Below are 22,139 nucleotides of genomic sequence, written 5' to 3'. Positions count from 1 at the left end.
TGTATTATAATTTTATTAAATTATTATCATAATTTTATTCTATTATTATTAGAATAAGCTTTTGAGTTTTAACTTCAGAAAGTTCTTTAAGGATTTTTTTTTTTTTTTTTTTTTTTAAGGAGGGCGCAGCTCACAGCCCATGTGGGGATCGAACCGGCAACCCTGGTGTTATTAGCACCACGCTCTAACCAACTGAGCTAACCGGCCACCCTTTAAGTATTTTATTTGAGTAGGAATTATATATTTTCTTTAATAGAGAGAGATTAAATCAAACCAAATAGAGTCTTATTTAGAAAATTCACACCCAAGGGAAAACATGATTTGGTATCATCTTTGCTAATTATATGGCAAACAGTTATATCCAACAAAATCCAGCTACTGTTTAGTTTACCATGTATGAATATGCTTTTCTTTTTTATCATCTGAGTTTACAATTATATTTATGGAACCAATTCCAGATAGACAAAGGAATATTCCTTAAAAATGAATAGAAATTATACGCTAATTCTTCGGGCATACATCCCATCTTAGGTTATCTATGTAATGTTTTATAGGTATTAGTCAAAATTTTATCATAAGCATCATTCTTATTTCTAATTTACTAAAAAAGCCATGTGTAATTATCAATTGTAAATGCTTCGTGAATGAAATTTTCAGTGTAATGTTAAGATCAGACATCATCTGAGCAAAAATAGTAAAAAACACTTGGTAGTGTTATGAAATTGGGTGTCTGGACATGTCCTGATGAATTCATCGTGTACCATCTGCTCCAATAATTCATGCCTCCAGCAGCCATATTTTGCTAGTTGGTGTTGTAGGTTCTTACTTATATTTGCTTGACTCTTTCCAATACAGATTTTCTACGTGGCTATGACGTGAAACATACTAGCAAACTACAGGTCATATATTTTAATAGGACACTTAAAAGCTATAGGAAAATTAGGACCCAATTAAGTCTGTATTGCCTTGATTGTCTTCTTCCCCATCATTTTCACCTTATGTGTGATAAGAATTGAGAAAAGTGAACCACCCTATTCCCATTGGCTCTTTTGTATGTGGTATCATTTTAGCTAATTATATGGCAAACAGTTATATCCAATAAATTCCAATTACTATTTAGTATAACATGTATGAATATACTGTTTTCTTTTTTATCATCTGAGCTCTTTTTAAATGTGACCCATCTGTTGCCATATGCCAGGCATCTGCTTTTATTATCCTCATTTGTGATCCTTCAAAGATAGAAGTGATAAATTAACATTGAGTGTATGCTAATTTTTACTGCAAGAGAACAGCGATTTGCAAATCATTTAATCTGGCAGCAATGATTGTCGGACGTAAGAGAATACATAAGGATATGAATAGAAATCAGTAACGTATTTTTATTCCCAGCTACCTGTTTTTGCATAGCTATAAAACTTTCAGATAATCGTAATCCCGCTGTGGCTCCATTTCTTAACAATAAAATGTGAGGAGTGATCCTTGATAATAAAATGTGTATAATATTCACATTAAAATGAATATGACATTGTCTAACATGGTCGAATTGTTCATGAATAATTACGGAGGTCAGTGCCTGTTCCAGCCAAGTTGTAGAATTGTTTCTTTTTCAAAAGATGATTCATTTTCACCCAAACCTAAACTGTCACCAGAAAGTTAACAGAATATTAAAGGATAATAGAACAGAATATCACACTTATCAGACTATAATGTAATATTTCTCAATTACTTAGTATTATGGAAATATCAATGAATTGGAATCTGAAGACCAAAGTGTCAGGCCTATTATCTTTCAGTAAGTGGCGATGCAATTTTGGGCAAGTCATTAATCTTGAGTCTGAGCATGCCTCATACAATGTGGTAGCATGACTTGATTATTAACTATAGTATCTTTTAGCATTAGCAGTATGCTCCTGCTGTTTTCTCAAATTCTTTCAGCTTTAAATAGTCAGTATACCAAGGTGCCATTTTGGGGGAAGTCTATCCTAAATGCCATCACAGGTCCGTTTACATTTTTTTATTTCTTTATGACTCAGTCTTGGTAAGTTTTATGCTACTAGAAATGTATCCACTTTTACTCGATTATCTAATTTGTTGGCATATAATTATTCACCATAGTCTCTTATAATTCTTTTTATTTTGTGGCATCATTTGTAATGTCGGCTCTTTAATTTCTGATTTGTTATTTGAGTGTTCTCTTTTTCTTAGTCTAGTTTAGAGTTTGTCAATTTTGTTGATCTTTTAAAAAAATCAACTTTCTATTCTCTATTTCTATTGAAATCTTTTTTCCTCTTAATTTCCTTCTTTCTGCTAATTTTGAATTTATTTTGTTTTTCTTTTCTAGTTTTTTAAGGTGTTAAGTTAGGCTGCCGTTTTGAGATCTTTTTTCTTTTCTAATGTAGGTGCTTACCACCTACAAACTTCAGGAGGTAACTAATTTTACTGAGTATCATTGGGCCAGGGTCTATGTTGTATATACACATTATCTCACACAGTTCTTCCAATCCTACTAATCGAGTAATCCATTTTATGGATTAAAAAATTGATGAAGAGAAAATATTAAGTAGCATGTCCAACTGACTAAAATCCAAGAAGCTAATCCTGGGAAGAATTGCATTTTATTCCTGCTCTTTCAAGAGCCAAACCCATATTTTTTCTAGGGGACCAATCTGTCTGAGATACCATTTTCATAACACTGTTTTCATTTCGAACGTCATAAGGATACAGCAAAGAAATGCCCAAACATACTGAGTCAAAAAGGAACAAATAAGACAAAATAAAGCAGAAAAAAAAAAATTGTTCCTTAGTTTGTTTAAGAGAAAGCACATAGGTAAACTCTCTCTATATATATGGTCACACACATATATATGAATATTAAATTATAGTATGATATTATGATTATAGCAATATAATCAACATGTGAGCAAGAATCTGTTAAGATCATCTGAATATCTGATAATTCTATAATTTTCCCAATGGAAAAGAAATAGTGTCTTTCTTGATAAGGTCAAATAAAAACTGATAACTCTTATTTTAATTTTTTTATTAGTTTCCGGTGTACAAAACAATGTAATAGACATTTACACCCCTCAAAAAGTGATAAGCCTCCTCCCCCCATCTATTGACCCTCTGACATCGCGTACTGTGTTTCCCCGGAAACAAGACCTAGCCAATCAGCTCTAATGCGTCTTTTGGAGCAAAAATTAATGTTAAGACCCGGTCTTATATAATATAAAATAATATACTATACTGTAATATACTATACTGTAATATAATGTAATATAATATAATAATATAATACCGGGTCTTATATTAATTTTTTTTCCAAAACACGCGTTAGAGCTGATTGTCCAGCTAGGTCTTATTTTCGGGGAAACACGGTATATTGCTGTTACAATTCCATTGACTCTATTCCCTATGCTGTACTCCACATCCTGTGGCTATAGATGTATTAAATTACAGTTGACATTCATTATTATTCAACCTCAGCTTCAGGTGTACAGTGCAGTGGTCAGGCATCTACACCATCCATGAAGTGGTCTCCCGAATAAGACATTTGCCCGTCTGATACCCTACAAAGTCTTGACAACATTATTGATTATATTTCCCAAAGTGCCTTTTGTATCCTCGTGGCAATACTGTGGTTACTAATTTATGGTTTCTAATCCCCTTACCTTCTCCCTCACACCCACCCCCTTCCCATCTAGAAACCCTCAGTTTTTTCTCTGTATCTCTGAGACTGTGGAACTACCTTATGACCCAGTAATTCCACTCTTAAGTAGCTACCCAGAGAAATCCAAAACGCTAATTAGAAAAAATATATGCCACCCCTATGTTCATTGCAGCACTATTTACAATAGCCAAAACTTGGAAACAACCGAAATGCCCATGGGTAGACGACTGGATTAAGAAACTATGGTACACTTGTTTTAATTTTGACTAGGTATAAAGTTAATTATGATACCTAACGTGTAAAAGCAACTGAAAATATTTACGGCTTTTACATAACGATAAAGATCAAATTCTTATCTTGGTACAAAAATATTTTCCCAATGAGTTGCATAAGCTGAGAATGTGATATCCTAATTATAATAATCATAGTGCAGTTCCACATAGCACCTTTCATCCAAAATCATCTACAACTAATTGTTAAAACTATAAATTATCATCCACAAGTTCTAACTAATCTAGCTGCATCTCTCTGAAGTAACATCAGGATATTATTATTTAAAAGGCGATTAAGTATATTAAAAATGGCTAAAGCTATTGCTCGTAGTGAAGTGAATTAGGAGTACCTGGAACTATTTCTTAGGAATCTGTATTCTTGTTCCTTAGAATGGAGCACCAGACTATTTTTTCCCTAATGGGAAACATGGAAATGTTTCTTAAATCACCCATCATTTTAGGAAAATTTTACTGTATTGCATTAATTAAACTGCTATAAAAATACAATCTAAGAAGGAAATCTTGCTTTGAGAACATTTAAAAAGAAAGTGTGTTTACCAATTAAGTTAGGAACAATTAATGTTATTGCATTTGAAAGTCATGTAACAAACTTCCTTTCTGTCCATTTAAAAAAAAAAAAGTCAGGATAAACATTGACTTCAGAGAAACTCAAGTATGTCCCCAAATTGGAAGAACAAATCAAAACCCAACAGGAAGAACACATTTGTCATGAGAATTCTAACAATAAGTTGGGGTTTATGGGGAGGAAATGGGAGATCAGAATAAGAATTTGGAGTCAAGACCTCAGCTTTTCTATGTCATATACTTGAAAAACACTTGAGCCTGTCTTTGCTTTTCATGGAAAAATGGAAAACAGCTTTGCTTCACATATACAAATGGGCTCTCTTTGAATTGTTAGCGTGATTCCCCTAAGAACGAATCTATCACTTTGTGTTCAGGAGAATGAAATAGGAGATTACTCACAGTTTAGCAAAATAGCCCTGGAAAAGTTAATATCCATTCCAGAAAGAGCTGTACATGACAAAAATGGCTTGGTGTCAATCTAAGCTGCAGTCCTTTTCTAACTTCCCTAAACAATCAAATTATTTTTTAATATCCTTTGTTGTTGCAATTAATAAATTTTTGCCCACACTAAAGAACGGGCCTAAAATGCTAATGAAACCCCCTTATATTTTTTTTTTTTTTTTTTTTGTTTCAGGTGCACAAAACAATGTAATAGTTAGATATTTATCATTTATATCCCTCACACTGTGTCAACTCTCCTCCCCACATCCACTATCCCTCTGACATCACACACAGCCATTACATTTCCGCTGTCTCCATTCCTAGTGCTGTACTCCACTTCTTGTAACTATTTACATTATATATATATATATATGTATATATATATATTTATATATATGTATATATGTATATATATTTATATATGTATATATATTTATATATATATGTGTGTGTGTGTGTATATATATATATAAACTTGTAGTTGACATTCATTATTGTTCAGCTTCAGGTGTACAGTGCAGTGATCAATAGTGTTGTAAAGATTTTGTAGGGTATCCGATGGACACTTATCTTTTTAGAGAGACCACTTCAGGGAAGATGTAGATGCCTGATCCCTTACATTCTTTTGAGGTCAGTTAGAAGTCAGTAACCTAGAGCATAGCAGTGAGGTAATGCTCTGATCAAGAGCTTTTTTTGAAAACAACATGGTGAGCTCTAGTGTGGAATGGACAGACTGTCCCAACATTTCTCAGAGTTCCCCTTGCGCAATATTTCAGATAGAATATGGTTCCAAATTACCTTTCCACCTTTACCTTCTATGACATTCTAGATCGTCAGTCCCTCTGGTTGGCTTGCTACTTCCTGAGCATGGAATGAACTTTTACATATCTAGGCCTTTGCTTATTTTCCTCGTTGCAGGCTCAAATTACAATGCCCTTCTTGACATAGGCCATTCATACACGTCTCTCTACATCCAAATCCATCTTATTTTTTCATTGTTTAACTGACATATACCTTCTTTTCCCAAAGAAAATCAACCCATACTTATTCTCTGCTACATTACCATATACATATATTCCTGTGTTATTGTTTTTTTCCTTTCTTATCCATTTCTTCATTCATTATATGTGTACTGACTTGCCATGTACTAATAATCCTAGTTAGAAACTGGAATTAAAGGACAGGATAAACCCACTGCTGTAGAGGAGTTTTTGCTTACCACTTTTTTGTAATCTGTTTTTATATTCAAAAATTCTCTATCTTGAAATATCCCTTTTGTTCATATGCAAACTCTTTGTACCAACATAGTCACCTCCCAGAGTAAAACTCTAAGATCATTACAAATACGCTGTTGGACACATGGAAAAATCTCTTTTCTTGGCAAACTGTATGCTGATCATATACTGTTAAGTGCTGTATCTAAGAATCAAGACATTTTAGGGCAGGAAGGAATTTTAAAGATCATCTTCAGTATTATCATCTAACAAACAGGAAAACAAAGGCCTGGGTGGTTTACATGACTTGTTACAAGTCCCAGGTTAAGTGAGTAATGGAACCAAGACTAGAACTAAAATTTTAGGTTTCCTTGCTATTCTCACTGAGCACACGATCAATAGGTAGTTGGGTCCCAGGGCATCACTGGTGTAAATAAATAACAAATCAGCCATCACTACTGTTTTAAATGTTTTGCATATTATTTCTGATGGAAATGGGTCAATATAGACATAAACATGACAAATTGCATTACATTCAAAGGAGGGCAAACTCTCACATATGCTGGTAAATCATCTACATTAATGAGACTACAATTGTAGGAGAATGCTAAACTGGGAAAATGAATATATTTTAGGCGGTATCATTTCAATGACTGTAATTAATTTCATTGAAAATAAATCAAACACAATTTTTCAAAATGGTATCTTGCGAAGGGGCAGTTTAAACACTTTAATTTCTGAAAGACTGAAGACAGTAGCACATAAATTTAGTCCTTGATAATCTGTAGCGCCAGAGATATCATCAAGCTATTTGTGGAAAATAAAATGTAAACAGTTTAAGATTAAGGGCACTGAATTATCACAATACTCCCGTGTATGCTGAATCACACATACCCAGAGCGATTAAACCATTGGAAATAAAGAGCAAATCCAGTCCTCGGGGAATTCACGTTGGTTCACACTGAAAAGATTAAACTTATTTATTCTTGAAGTGTTAAATTTACTAGGGTATAAATGTTCTCTTATGCAATAAGGGTAACTTTTCTAATAAATAGTAGCTAAGAAGTGATTAAATAAGGGTAAAAGGAAGTAAAAAAAACCTAGAACAGATATTTAACAGAAAGTTTTATTACAGCAGTCACAGTTTTTAAGTTCCTTCCCATCATCTGCTTTATCTATACTGTTCTGGGCCATCTGCATTTGTGCTGGGCCTAACAAGATTTCCGCCTGTGGCTGTTATGTGATTCTATCAAAGCATATTTTTCAAACAACAAAAAAAAAAGTTAAAAACATGACTCATACACATAACTCAAGTATATGCTGAAGATTACTAAACTTTTTAATGAGGTGAATATCAGGATGGAAAAGATAAAGGAAGAAACAGGGGAGCAGAGGTCAAATAATTCGTTTAGGAGAGATATACTGAATTAAATTCACCTGGAAGTGCCTTTTTGGGTTTCTTCTTTTTCTTTTTTTAAATACCTGTAACACTGGGACCCTGGGGCAACAGAATGCCTAAATCCCACTTGCCTGTTTTTGTAATTCCATTTATTGGAACACAGGCATGCCCAGTCTTTTACTATAGCTGCTATTACTGCTATCTAGCAGTCTTCATCTAAATCACTTGCCCAGGGGCTGTTGCAGAAACCTCAAAGACATCTTAAAAATTTTTCCCCTTTAATTTAGGGTCTTATCTTGGGAAGGCAAAATTAAAAGGGTTTCAATATTATTTGAGTACATTTAGTTATTTGATTAAAAACACTATCATATGTGTCGATAAACAATGAATGGTTATAGTTTGGAGTAAGAATACAACACAATTTTAAACAACCCCCCACCCCTAAAAAAAAAAAAAAAGGAAAAGAAAAAAGCAAGGACAAGCCAGCGTCAGCACAAAGCACGGAAAATTTTCAGGTTGATAAGGAATCTCTGCTATCTGGGCAGATAACACAGAAGAATAACCTTTTACTATCTCTTGTTAAGAGCAAAGCAAATTCTTCTATGACAATTTTTCATTTCAACAGATGGAAAAAAACCTAGTTCTAACTTTGCTTTAATATAGTATTCAGCAGTCATTTATTCACAAGCTCCTTTGAAAATTTATCTTCCAATAAGTCCACCTTAAACTGAGCAAACTTTACCAACATTTTTACACGTTTTATTATTTTCAGAATTATTTTTTGTAGGTACTATAATTCAAGTCAAACAAAGCTTTTTGTTTTTTTTCTGTATATCTAGCTATCTGTATCAAGTCCAGTTCTGTCCCTCACTTTCTTCTTTCCCATTCTGGAACAATTTAATTAAGAACAAAAATACTCTCCTCTTTGATATACAAAACCTTATTTTAGTTATAGTTCTTTTTCATGATTATTCCCACTGTAGTCTCAACCACCCAGATAAGCCATAATTTTTAATAAAACTTACTAATCTTTCAGAGAGAAACTGGAAATAGAGTAATCACTGCCTGTCATATACAAGCATTTCAGCAGTGCAGCAAAGCTTACAACTACACAAGATCTCCACAGCCAAAAACCTACTCTTCACACCTTAGTAGTTGACAAAATTTATATGTTCTTTATAGTGACCCAAAGATATAGTCCCTTTATTACTATTAAAATAAAAAGCAAAGATATCCATAAAAATTAGGGACCAGTGTTTCAATATTCGATCTTTGATTATCAGTAAACCAATACAAGAAATTTAGGAAGTTAATATTAACTAGTCTCTTTATGAGAAAATAAATCCAAAATTCAAAAAATAAAATAAGGTTTATTCTCTATACTGAAGAAATCAAGAAAAAGACATTTAACTATTTACAACCTAAAATTACCAAACAATTCATGTCTGAAGATTCACTTTGATTCTTCTACAAAAATGCTTCTGAACTAGCATTGTCTGTAAGGAATGTTTTTTGTTTTCTTTTTTCTTGTTTCTGCTTTTTCTGTCTTTTTTTTTTCCTTAAAAAAGTCAATACATTCAGTGTATTAGAGTTTTCTTTTTTCACTTTCTGAAAATCTGAGAATATTAAATTTTTGCAAGTATCTATTAGCTTCTATAATTAGAAATTTACTTTTCTTAAGAAACTTTGTAATATATTAATGTACTCTAGAAGTAGGAAACTATTTCATTTTCCTAGCAGTGAGCAGTAAAAGTTTTTCCTCAGTTAAAGATAGGACTTTGAAACTTCAATTTTGAAACTTCAGGATTTTGAAACTTCAATTTTACCACCTCAGGCACAGGGTTTTGAAACTTCAATTTTACCACCTCAGGCACAGGGCACAAGGAAACACAGAGCACACATTCTCAAAGGTTTATTCTCCTTATCAGTAGAAATATTTTCCATGGATTTGAGCTCACCAATAACAAACAATATAGACCAACCAATCATGTTTTGTGTCATCTCTCACCCAACAGAGAACAGATTCTTATCATCCTAATGGGGATCACCACATGATCACATCATGAAACTACACTGTCAATTATTGCTACTCCAAATGGGGAATAATTTACAGATTATGCGACCTTGACTGGCCTAGTGGTTCAGTATCTACGAGTCCCTGGAATTGGCTAATTTACTGGAATTGGGCAACTCTGTTTAACTAACGAGTTCTAGCTTGTGAGTATATTGAAAATCTTTGGAGAAACCTCCAAATCCATCAAAGTATAATTTTCAAGAAGTTGAAAACATGACTCTCATATAAACATAGAGGGAGCACATGTCAGAGATTTATTTAGCTCATTCAGTGAGAGAACCAGCAAGATGGTATCAATACCATGTTTCCCCAAAAATAAGACCTAGCTGGACTATCAGATCTAATGCGTCTTTTGGAGCAAAAATTAATATAAGATCCAGTCTTATTATATCATATCATATCATATCATATCATATCATATCACACCCAGTCTTATATTAAAATAAGACCAGGTCTTATATTAATTTTTGCTCCAAAAGATGCATTAGAGCTGATTGTCCGGCTAGGTCTTATTTTCAGGGAAACACACAGTATAAGAAACGCCCCAACCTGTAGAGAATTTTCACAAGAGTTTACCTGAACCAAAACTGACATCAATTGCTGGGAAACAAGATCTCAAATGCTCCAGAGAATGACAGTTTATAGTTTCTTTTATGCATTTGAAATTAAGGAGAGAACATAAGGAAGATTACATTGAAGGTGGGAGAAAGCAAGGTGGGGAATGGATCACAGGATAGTTAAGATTATGTGCTTTCTTGAGAGTCGTTATGGCTTATTTTAAAGGTGTGTTAACCCAGATGCACAAAAGCAATGGACAGGACTTGCTTAAGGCAAAGATAAGCCTTTCACTAAAGAAGTCATGGGGTGTGACTACCCACTATGACCTGCCCAGTTAGGAATTCATGATCAGATCACCCTGTGAGGTTACCTTCTGTAGAACTCCATTTCCATCTGTAATGGTATAGCTGGCTCAAAAGAGAATCAGAGGAATGGATGGTATATTTTCTCAGGAAAGACCTGTGAAATCATTTTGTTAAGTTAGAGGCAAAGTGTTTAATGTCCAGCAGGACAAAAAAGCCATAGCCTGTGAGATTATTTATTTTTTAACTAGACAGAAGTCATTTTCATGTCTTCCAGACACAAATCTGTAAGTCAATTTATAACTCCGTAAGTCTGGGCCAAATTAGTAGTAAATGGGTCACATAGATAATTAAATAATACCTCAATGGGCCTCTTAGGCTGTGCTTCAGCATATTCTTAGAGGCATTCAAACTATTTACATATATTCAAGCTCACTGATTCTTTCCTTGGCTGTGACCAGTCTACTGATATATTCATCAAAGGCATTCTTCATTTACATTACAGTGTTTTTGATTTACAGTATTTCCTTTTGATTCTTCGAATGTTCATCTTTCTGCTTACTTTACCCACCTGTTCTTCCATGTTGACCAGATTTTTCATCAGTTTCCTTAGCATATTCAACATTGGAATTTTTAGACTGGGAATTTAAAGTAACTAAATCTGTGCTATATCTGAGTCTCTCATTTCTTCTTCAAAGTAGTAAACCACCTTTTCATAGGAAGAAGGAAGGTTGTTGAGTGGGAGATGCAGATGGCCTCCTCAATGAAGACCTTGACTTTCCATGAACACTTTTTGTCTCCATCATTAAAAATTTACCTACTTTACTTTTTTTACTTTTTTCAAACTATAAAACAATTTTTCAGTAGTGTAGCATTCCACAAACAGAGTGATCCAGCATCCATTACCCAAAATATTAATAATACACAAACAAGTAAAAATATGTCTAGGCCCTTGCTACTCAAAGTGCAGTCCATTTACCAAAAGCACTGGTGTATTCGTTAGTCGTGCTGCATAACAAATGCCCTAAAACTTAGCAACATGAACAACAAATACATTATCTCACAGCTTCTGGAGTCAGAAGTCTGGGCACAGATTAACTGAGTACCTCTGACTCAGGGTCTCTTTGGAAATCTGCAATCAACATGCCAGTTGGGGCTACAGTCACCTCAAGGCTGGATTCTGGGGGGATCTGCTTCCAAGCTCATTCAGGTAGCCTGTAGCAGCTGGCAGGCCTAGCTTCTTACTAGCTGTTGTCCAGAGATTTCAGTTCCTTATCATGCAGATCTCACAATAGAACAGTTCACATCCGGAAGGATGGCTCTCATCAGAGCAAGTAAGAGAGGGTGCCCAAGACAGAAACCACGACCTTTCTGTAACCTTTTCTCAGGAGTCACATCTATCCCATCATTTCGCCATACTGTTCCTTAAAAAACAAGTCATTAGGCCAGTCCACACTCAAGGGTAGGGACCTACACAAAAATAAAGATACCAGGAGAGAGGGAGTCATTGGGAGATATCTTAGAGGTTGCCTACCTCTATTGGCATCAACGGGGAACTTAGAAATGCAGGGGGACAGAACTAGTGAAGAGAATCTGAACTTTAACAAGAATCCAAGGTGATCCATATGCGTATTAAAGATTGAGGAGCACTATTCTGTGGAGCAAAGCCCAGGCACTTTATTCTGTTGCAGAGGCTGCTTCCTCACTTAATTTTACTCACTAGTTAATGCTACTTTCTAAGAAGTACAAAGATCCATTTGCTTTGCAATTCAGTTCCTCCCTACTCAACAGATAGGGAAAAAAAAAAAAGACAAAAAACTTAGGGTACTGAAGTACTACTGTACTTAGAAATAGAACTGGAGATGGAAGAAGAAAAGGGAGTCATAAGGACTGTGACAAACAGATCTAATACCAACATCAAGAAATTACTGAAAGAGAAGATTAAGTATTTGATTGGGGAGGGATATCTAGAACCATGTAAAGAAAGGACTAGAGTCCTGTTTGCTCAACAACCCTTAAGTTCATTGCTGAGTAACTGCATTAGAAATGCTGTTTATAATATGGTCCCTTACTACTTGATTCTGCTTGGTTCTGTTTACCAACATAGATAAGTATGTAGCATAGTTTAGAAATACATCCATCAAAAATTATAATAAAAATGCAAATGCTAAAGTTAGTTTTAGATGTCGATTACTGCCTTTCCAAGTACATTTTATGTCTCAATGATGCTTAAAGAATAATTTATATTAATATTTGAAACCTTTCCTTAAAAAACACTAATAACTTTGGCATAAATATTTTACATTTTCCTCAAATTCTTAGTGAGAAAGATAAAATTCCATTGAGCTTTTAATCTTATATAGGAAAACGACCTAAGGGGGCAAATGAAAGTCTCTAATCTATTTATCACAAAAATGCAGTAGATTAGGTAAAGCCTGCATGCTGTACCTTCAAGGGTGTATTAAAGCCAACTGCCACTGGGGTGTGTGAGCTGTTTGTTAAATTTTCAGTTTTATGAACTAGTTTTTAGTCATAGTCATTATTAAAACAAAGCATTTATATAAACCTACAAATTAAAAAGTTATATGAAAAATAAGGCAATAAATACTCAAAACTCATAACTTTATAATGATTTTACTGCATTTTACTGTTAAGTATTTTCTTGAGGTTATTTAAAACATTTATTGTAGCTATAGGTTGAAAATACTATATAATGCTGTGCTATTGAGCATTTCATACCAACCCTATGTGACATCACATTGTTAGCTTGACATTGACCATGCTAGGAGTAGTTACAGCACAGAATTGGAAAACACTATAAATCAGAACTTAACTTTTATTTTGTCATAAAACAGTGATGGGAAAAATGTTAATACTGCAGATTAAATTTAAAGGTGTGTCATATCTTTAGCTATTACACTATCAACGGCACAAAAAAATTGGAAAATATTCTTCACGTATTCAAAAACTGTTAGCCAATTTAGCAAAGAAGCTCACCTCACTGTCAAATGAGTATAGTTCAGGCATGACTAGTGCTAAGGCACATAGCTAGTGTTGCAACTGAAAGAGGTTTCAGTTTAACGAATATAATCTGCACTAGGGTGAAAAATAGTTTCACAGTAGATCACATATCAGATTTAATGACAGAAAATTACGGAGAAAAGAGTTAGTGGATCGGGATCAGTTCTGTGTGTTGAAGTATGGTTGAACTGCAACCATAGGTTCAGTTCAGGAAACATGAACAAAAAGAATTTAGCAAAAATGAATGAAAGCATTCTCTGAGAATCAATTAGTTATATGAGATTTACAATGAAAGGTGTTGTATATTTTAGTATTATTTGTAAAGTGTGTGCTGCATGTTTTGTATCTGAATAATTTCTATTATACACACACACACACACACACACACACACACGTAGTTTTCCCAGGGAGCCAGTTGTTGATTATTTACCATCACGTCACCCTGTCCCTTCCTTTCCTTCCAGTGTAAGCACGGCTACTACGTATCACAGAGGGACACATTACCATATCCTAATCTTCCATGTAATAATACTATTTAAGCTCTATATTAGAAAAATGCACACACAGAAAGAACATTTCTTATAAATGAGTGGAAACACTTTTTATCTGGCCTGTATATGTGAGTTTCTCAGCTACAAGTGTGGGGAGTCCATGTTTTTGTTACATCATTCCAAATGATTTTGAGTTCAGTTGCTTACACTTTGCATGTACATATTGAAAGCATTCAGGGAAAGAGTTTTTCTGTATTAGGATATGGAAAAGGAATTGACTGCACAGGCAGCCATGTATCAGTTGGGCCTAAAACCTGATGGAATAAGACTGAAAAGCTCCCTGTCTTACTTTGTTAATCGGAGGACTCACCCGCAGAAACTATACAGATTTCATGAGCAGGCAGGAATTTATGTTTAAGATTCAGGGGAGTCATATGTGCCCCTTTCAAATAAACCTGATGCAGCTTCCTAATTTATCAAAACAACATCAGTCAGTCAGCTGTGCTGAGAACAGTGCTTTTTATATATGTAATTTAGTCTTTGGGGAAACTAGTCTTCTATAATTTGGGGAAAAGAGTGAACTGTGTTATTGTTCAATTCCACACACAAACAAAACAAATGGAGGAAGACAAAGTTCACTGATATAAAAATGGAATCCTCTGTTGACCAGTTAAGACACAAATATTGTTGTAAATTTTGAACTGGCTGAGAAAGCAGAGGAAAACTTTGGTGGAAAAGCACTGACTTGTAAATGGCCGCAGGCTTTTCTCCTGAAGCTTTCCAAACCAAAAGCAGTGGGTGGAAATGTTGCAGAATGTCTTCTGAGACTGCAAATAGACAATAATATCCTATGGACCCCTGAGAAACGAGTTAGAGGAGTGCTTTACAAATAAAGCTATTAATAAAACTGACAGAAATTTTAAGGATGGGTAGGCAGAAAATCTTCTGTGATTGTCAAATTGAGGATGTGGTCAAATTCGGAGAGGAAGCAAATTTGGGCCCAAGAAGGTTATGCAAAGTGAATATGCAGATAAACTGGAATAAACTGCTGGAAAAACAATATTCCAAGCACCTTTCCAACAGCTCTTTAATGCATGCATATGCTTTTGATTTTTTTTGCTTTTGTTTTAAAATAAATATGTCTAGAAAAGAGGCCTTCCACCAATTACAAATCTGAAAAAAAAATGCTGATTGGTTTCTTCTAATTTGAAACATGGATTAGAGCATCACGTTAAAAGGCAAATCTAATCTGTTTTGCTTTCTTCATGTACATGATTATGGACTTGCTTGCAAAGTAGTCTGTCTAGCTTCTAATTCATATTACAGCTTGCTGGACATTTGGGATTTAGGTCATGGATATTGTGGGTTTTACAGTAGGAATGCATGGCTAAGAGATGGCTTGCTTTTGTCTGATTAGTCAATTTTCATAAATAAAAGGATAAAAATAGTGAAGAAGAGCTTTGAGAGAGAGATGTGTACATGGTGCTATCCAAGCCTGCAGTGTGACAAAAAAAAGGGAACAATGTTACTATCTGGACGATGCAATTCAGCAGCTCATGTGCCTACTGCAGTTAATATATAGACATCTTAAAGATGATATGTATGTTTACCTTGGAGCAGAACAAAAATATGATATTTATTTAAACCCAAATGTCAACAGCTAAAATTACTATTACAGCACAATTTCTGATAAGGTGATAAAAATTCACATAAACCTCGAACTTCTGGCTTTAGCTATGAGTTTTTATTAGTGAAATCTTTTCTTGGAGATACTGAACAGCAAAATTGGTTGTTCTGTCTCCTCTATAGCTTGCACACTTTTCTCATAGCAGATGCAATTTAGTAATCCAATGGCCACAGGAATGACAAAGAATCGGAGAGAATGTCAGAATGGAGGGGAATCTTGAGATGACCTTATCTACAGAATCTTCTTACCAAATAACATCTCAGATGAAACCTCAATAGGAAAAGCAGACAAAAGGGATAACTGGGTTCCTCAGCCAAATTAAGTCTTCACTACTGGGCAGAAATCAGTCTTTGTTCACAGACATCTTTACTATCTCCACTGAGTCTGCTCAATGCAAAATAAAACCCCACGATTTTGTTTTTAGGTATATGGAACTGCGGTCCTATGTGCCAAGGCACTTTGCGCAAAGGTCACACAGGTAGGTAGGCAGTGGCAGTGGCAGAACCCTGTACCGTGTTCTTCCTGCAACGCCACAAAAGAAGTTGACTTGTTTGGCAAGTCCCTTATTAATTGCAAATTTGACCACATTCTCTCTTTCTTGGATTCTATTGAGCCAGTTCAAAACCTTTGTGTTCTTTCAGGATTAAAATGATAGTCTGGAAGGAAACATAGATCAGGAAAAGTTTATTATTAAGAACATTTGCTCTTTGAAGATCCCTCATTTCAAATTTTACCACACACCCAATTCACCACCTGTTCAAAAACGACATGAAATTTCAGCATTTATTCTGTCTAGAGTCCAGATCTATTCTGCTACAATCGTGAAGCATGAGAGACTTAAGCCTGAGGATGAACCGCACTGCAGTAACTAATGGGCAGAGTGGGAGAGAATGAAGAGGAAAAGAGGAAAGGACACCCACACCTCTTCAGATCAATTAGTGCAGACGTGTATTTGTCTCTGTAAATGTCCTATTTGTTCCCTCTGTTTAACTCATTTCCCCATGTGTTTACAGAACACCTGTGCTGTGCTAGTTCCAGTAATCACCTCGGAACAAACAGAATAATGTTTGAAGAGTGATTCACACCTTCAGGTCCACTTCCTTTCAGAGATACTATCTCATAATATGTATATTTAAGTTAGGAACAGCCTTGCACCCTTTTCTCAGTCTTGTTAATGAATAGGAATGGGACTGCATGCTGAGAATGCTTCAGTACAGAAATGCTCTTTCCAGAAGCTGCCTCTTTCCTTCCTTTCAAGTCATAAATCACTGGCCCACAGCCACTGGCCCACAGAACCCAAGGGAGGGGTGTTCCTGACAGATGATCCAACCTGAAACCACCTTTCAGCCCTTGATTAAATACTAATCAAGCACCTATGAGATACTTCTAGGTCTTGGACACAAAATGGTGAACAGGACAGATCAAGTCCCCTGCACTCTGTGGTACTCACATACTAATGGAAGAGACAGAAAATACGTAAGCAAATAATAAGCGAAATGATTTCAACTAGTCATAATATTATGAAGGGAAGAATAAACAAGAAACCACTGTTTTCCTGCCAACGGGACAAGTCTACTCTCTTCTTAACGGATGGCCAGACTTCATAAGGACTGGCATGAATAATAATGAGGAAAGGTGAGGCAGGTACTGGAGACAGAAGTGACCTTGTGATTTAGTTCTGTGGTAGATTGCTCTTACTTTCAAGTTTCATCCGAAGCAGCATAACCACTCCTTGGTTCTAAGAGAAAGCAGTGAGTGTGGAGCAAGCAGCCTGGAGCTCCATCCAGGTAATGGACGGGTAACCGTGTGAACCGGCTGGCCTCATTTTCCCACCGTGGGAAGCTGTTTACTCTGCACAGGGAGGACAGAGTTAGACCCAGTAAATCTGTAATCATTATCAGCCGGATCAACACGTTCTAGCTGACTTGCTTTCTTCATATTTTTCCCCAATCAGTGGTTCAATGGCCTGCGAATGTTTGCTTTCAGAAGAAAAGAATTTTTCTTTTCATTTAAATAAATCATGTCATGGTTAAAGGAAGCTTTTGTTATTTCATAGTCTACTCCCCTCTTATTCATAGTGCTCAGTAACATTTAAAAAGTTTTTATTTGATGCAGCCACTGTGTAGCTCAGACAGAAACTGCGAAAAATCACCCGAAGTATGTTTTAACCCCTGAGTGACACAGATGCTAGGAATGTGTGTGTATTATTCATGTCTTAAGAGCTGAACTTCCACAGATCCTAAAAGTATGGCTATTTCTTAAAAGAAAAAAAAAATGATCAATCAATGCTTATGACAGACCTGAAGAGATAGAAGAAATGTAAGACATGGTTTCTTTCTTAAGGGAATTTAAAGCTTAATTGAAGAAATGGCTAAAAGACAGTAATAGATTACAATGTCAGGCAGTACAAAAGTAAGCTATACCATGAGATACAAAACTAAAAGGACCGCAGAGGAGGCTGGAATCAGCAAGTAGTGCTTGATGGAAGAAGTACGACTTTAAGAAAGGAGAGGATTTAGAAAGGAAGAGGGTAAAGGTATTTCAAGTGAGGGGCAGAAGTATAACAGGGAGAACACCCAGAGCTGGCTATGGGCTGGAACACTTTCAGGGGAAAGGGTGGGGATGTGAACAAATGCAGCTGTGGTTCATTTGGGGTGCTCTCAGGAAATGGTCACATTTACATTGTACCATGCCTACAATGGGCGCAGTGAGTTTTATCAGCTACTGATGCCTAACTGAAGAATTTTGTAAGACTTTGGCTAATATTGATTTTCTAGGCTCCTCGTGGGACTGAGGTAAACTGTCACTGATTTCTAAATATTTGTTATATTTCATGTAACTTGAGCAGTATTTTAATAGCTCATGGGGTGTGTGGGTGAATTTGAACATGGAGACTGCCAGAAAGCCTCCTTCCCCAACACAACATTACTGCAAATTCATTGAGATGACATCAGAAGTAAAAAACGATCTCAAGACTTACTAAATTCACACCCTTCTGTTCGTGAACACCTCAGAGAGAAATGAGTTTCACTGGTTACCTTCTACAGAATTTATTTTCGGTGCTTTTCGCAGAGAAGATAAGGAGATCACCCAAATCACTTTACTCAATATCCTAGCAAAATTAAGGTTTTTAAATTGTACTTTGCACTTTTTATATTTAGCCATGTATATTTTAACCTGTGATCTTACATCTTTGAAGTCACTGGTAGAAATTCCATCTCTCCTAATGTTTGTTCATCAGATTCACACAATCCAAAGTTCACCATCAGTTATGGATTAACTCCTAACCAGGAAATATTTTTACAATATGAATGCATACATTTGAAGACAATAGACTCCTTTCTCCTTTATGGCTTGAGTCACTCATGACTAATTCTAGAAACCCACAAATCTGAATTAGCCCTGGATCCTTTTTTTTTTTTTTTAAGATTTTTATTGGGGATGGGGAACGGGACTTTATTGGGGAACTGTGTGTACTTCCAAGACTTTTTTCCAAGTCAACTTGTCCTTTCAATCTTAGTTGTGGAGGGTGCCATTCAGCTTCAAGTTGTTGTCCTTTCAGTCTTAGCTGTGGAGGGTGCAGCTCAGCTCCAGGTCTAGTTGCCGTTGCTAGTTGCAGGGGGTGCAGCCCACCATCCCTTGTGGGAGTCAAAGCAGCAACCTTGTGGTTGAGAGCCCACTGGCCCATGTGGGAATGGGACCGGGAGCCTTCAGAGTTAGGAGCATGGAGCTCCAACCGCCTGAGCCACCAGGCTGGCCCTAGCCCTGGATCTTAAAGAGAGAATGAACAAAGCCCAGCCTCTTGGGTTAAAGACCCCAACTGAAAGAAGAGGAATCCATTTGAAGCCATAATGAATGACTAGGACCTCTAGTGGCCAAACGTGTCCCTGTCTCCCAGTCCAGGCACTGGAGACTTTATAGGAGCTATGTCTCTCCAACTCCAAGAACAAGGGCAATCCTGAGAGTTCTTACAGCATTCCCCTCCCCACCTTCCCCAGTATCACCACACCCTTGATGTTCCCATTGAACTGTAAGGCCTACAAAGCCTTGTGGCTTTGAAGACACATTTCTCTGAAGTTCACTGAGAACTACCAGAAGACCTACACACCTTGAAGGCACTTAGGGAAGTTTTAGAACCTTCTCAGAGTCTCATATCCCAATTTTGATCGGGGTTGCCCTTGAGGTCTCTGAAACAAATAATAATATAGATCTACTCTTCAATATCTATACACTTCATCTTTTAATGTGTATCAGCCTATTGTATTGGTTCCCTTTTGGATTCAATATTAAAGCAATTTGGTTCCTCTTAAAAATAAAAGCATTATTCAGTACTACATGTATGTCAATATAGTCATAAAGAGAACAGACCTTTTCTGTACTCTTTTTCTTCATCTGTAAAATGGGGGTAAATATAATAATACCTGTGGTACAGGATTGCTTCTATAATGGATGTTGAGGTTTTATAATGATGCATGGCACGTTATCACTCAAAAAATAGGAGATGCTACAATGATGATATGACGAATCCTTAATTTCTCCACATTCTTCTTCTCCCCACCTCTCAGCATCCACACACATATTCCCAAGTAAACTTGGATAAACCATTAATCTGGCCAGAGAGAGAATAAGTTTCTTAGCAGAGATGCTGACATTCGATATGGTATTTCCAGGCATCTTGGTCAGGATTGGGAATGCAGTGGGAGTTTTACTGTCCTTTTCGGAGTCTGGCAGGAAGGGAGTTATTTGATTATGACTCCTACCATCGGTCAGCAGTTTTCAAAACAGCTTGAGATCAAGAGAATTTATATTTTAATTTTGTAAATTTAAGATTATGGACTGAAGAAGACAGAATCCAAATGAATTTTGGGTCTTTCAAAGATGTCGAGTAACTGTCATATCTTTCCTTTCCCCCTCTCCTCCACAGGTTAATCTCAGAGCCACAGACGTCAGGCTCATGCGCCAGTTGCTCGTTATCAATGAGAGCATTGAGTCCATCAAGTGGATGATTGATGAGAAAGCCACGATTACTAGCCGAGGTAGCAGTCTCAGTGGCAGCCTGTGTAGTTTACTGGAGAGTCAGAGCACCTCCTTGCGTGGCAGCTACAATAGCCTACATGATGGCAGTGATGGGCTGGATGGTATCTCTGTGGGAAGCTACCTGGACACTTTGGCAGATGATGTCCCAGGCCATCAGACCCCGTCAGACTTGGACCAATTCAGTGATAGCTCCATAATAGAGGACTCCCAGGCATTGCATAAGCATCCCAAATTGGATTCTGAATACTACTGCTTTGGCTAATGACCCAGTTTTTTGCATGGGATTGGTGTGCAATTAACTCGTATTTATCTTTCTTCTCCGCTGCTATATTTTTGGTGTGATTTTTTCTTCTTTTTTTATATGACAGCCTTAGGGGGGAAAAAGCTTATTTTGAAACTGCTTGATGATATTTCTGTTGCTCCTAATATTTCTGATCTGGACTGATTTATCTTTCTCTCTTATATCTCTATTTTTATTTATTACAATGATTTTTCTCCCTTCTTTTATAATGGCACAAATAAAGAAGGGGGAAAGAATAAGCAATAATTATGTTTTTACTTTTGTTTTCAGAGCAAGGGGTCAGGGATTACAAGAAAAACTTTGCTAAATTTTACAATAAACCAAAGTCTAACAACAGTTAATTTTGTTGCTTGTATTCTTAAATGGTTCAAAGTTTCATTTTCCAGAAGAAGTTGAGGTTTATTACTGTTTGTGTATCAGGTTGAACAAAATGTTTGAGATAAAAGTTGGGCATTATTTCTAGGCCACCACTTCCTAGGGTAAAGTCAACAATCCTTTTAGTCACACACTTCTTATGACAATCATTTGGAAGCCCCAAATATATGCATTCTGTTCAGCTCAAACTGTGTTCATACTGTAGATCAGCATTTTGTCATCAGTAATTCTAACTCAAACTGTAGATTAACTTGTCTGATAATATATATGATTCTCCTAAATTGCAAATAATTTAGATCAGACGTGAAGGTGATTAGAAGTTAAGGTGTCCTAAATTAAAGTGTGTTTTGAGATTTTGTTGACATTTACTTGTATACATTTTTCAGTTCTAATAGGATATGCAAAAACGTGGATATATACATATGGATGGATGGATGGATGGATGGATGGATGGATGGATGGATAGCTTGGGAGGCAGAATTCATTTATGAATTCTAATATAATATCCTTTCATCCTGCGATGGATACATAATCTCTCAGCTTTCTGCAATGACATGAAAATTAAACTCATGTAGTGAACATTTAGTTTTGATGTGTTATTATTAATCCTCCACATTTCTTTTGCCTTGATGATTCCTAGTGAATGCATCTAGTGAGATTTCCAACTGTTTTTTGTAATGATCCATGTTTCTGCACTTAGTATTTCACA

The 22,139-nt window shown here is 35.9% G+C and overlaps 1 protein-coding gene across 1 annotated transcript in view; it reads left to right on the top strand.

The window, feature by feature from the left end:
* LURAP1L (leucine rich adaptor protein 1 like) overlaps positions 1-21,876 on the top strand; it is a 42,763-nt gene extending 20,887 nt beyond the window's left edge. Inside the window, exon 2 of the mRNA XM_033124082.1 lies at positions 20,642-21,876. Within this exon, the coding sequence (XP_032979973.1) occupies positions 20,642-21,016 (375 nt within the window). The 3' untranslated portion in view covers positions 21,017-21,876. The remainder of the gene's footprint in view (positions 1-20,641) is intronic.
* The last annotated feature ends 263 nt before the right edge of the window (positions 21,877-22,139 follow it).

This window comes from Rhinolophus ferrumequinum, chromosome 12 (assembly GCF_004115265.2).
Source record: "Rhinolophus ferrumequinum isolate MPI-CBG mRhiFer1 chromosome 12, mRhiFer1_v1.p, whole genome shotgun sequence".
NCBI classification, from domain to species: domain Eukaryota; kingdom Metazoa; phylum Chordata; class Mammalia; order Chiroptera; family Rhinolophidae; genus Rhinolophus; species Rhinolophus ferrumequinum.
Note: the sequence above shows the minus strand (reverse complement) of the source record. Positions and strands in the feature narration are given on the sequence as shown.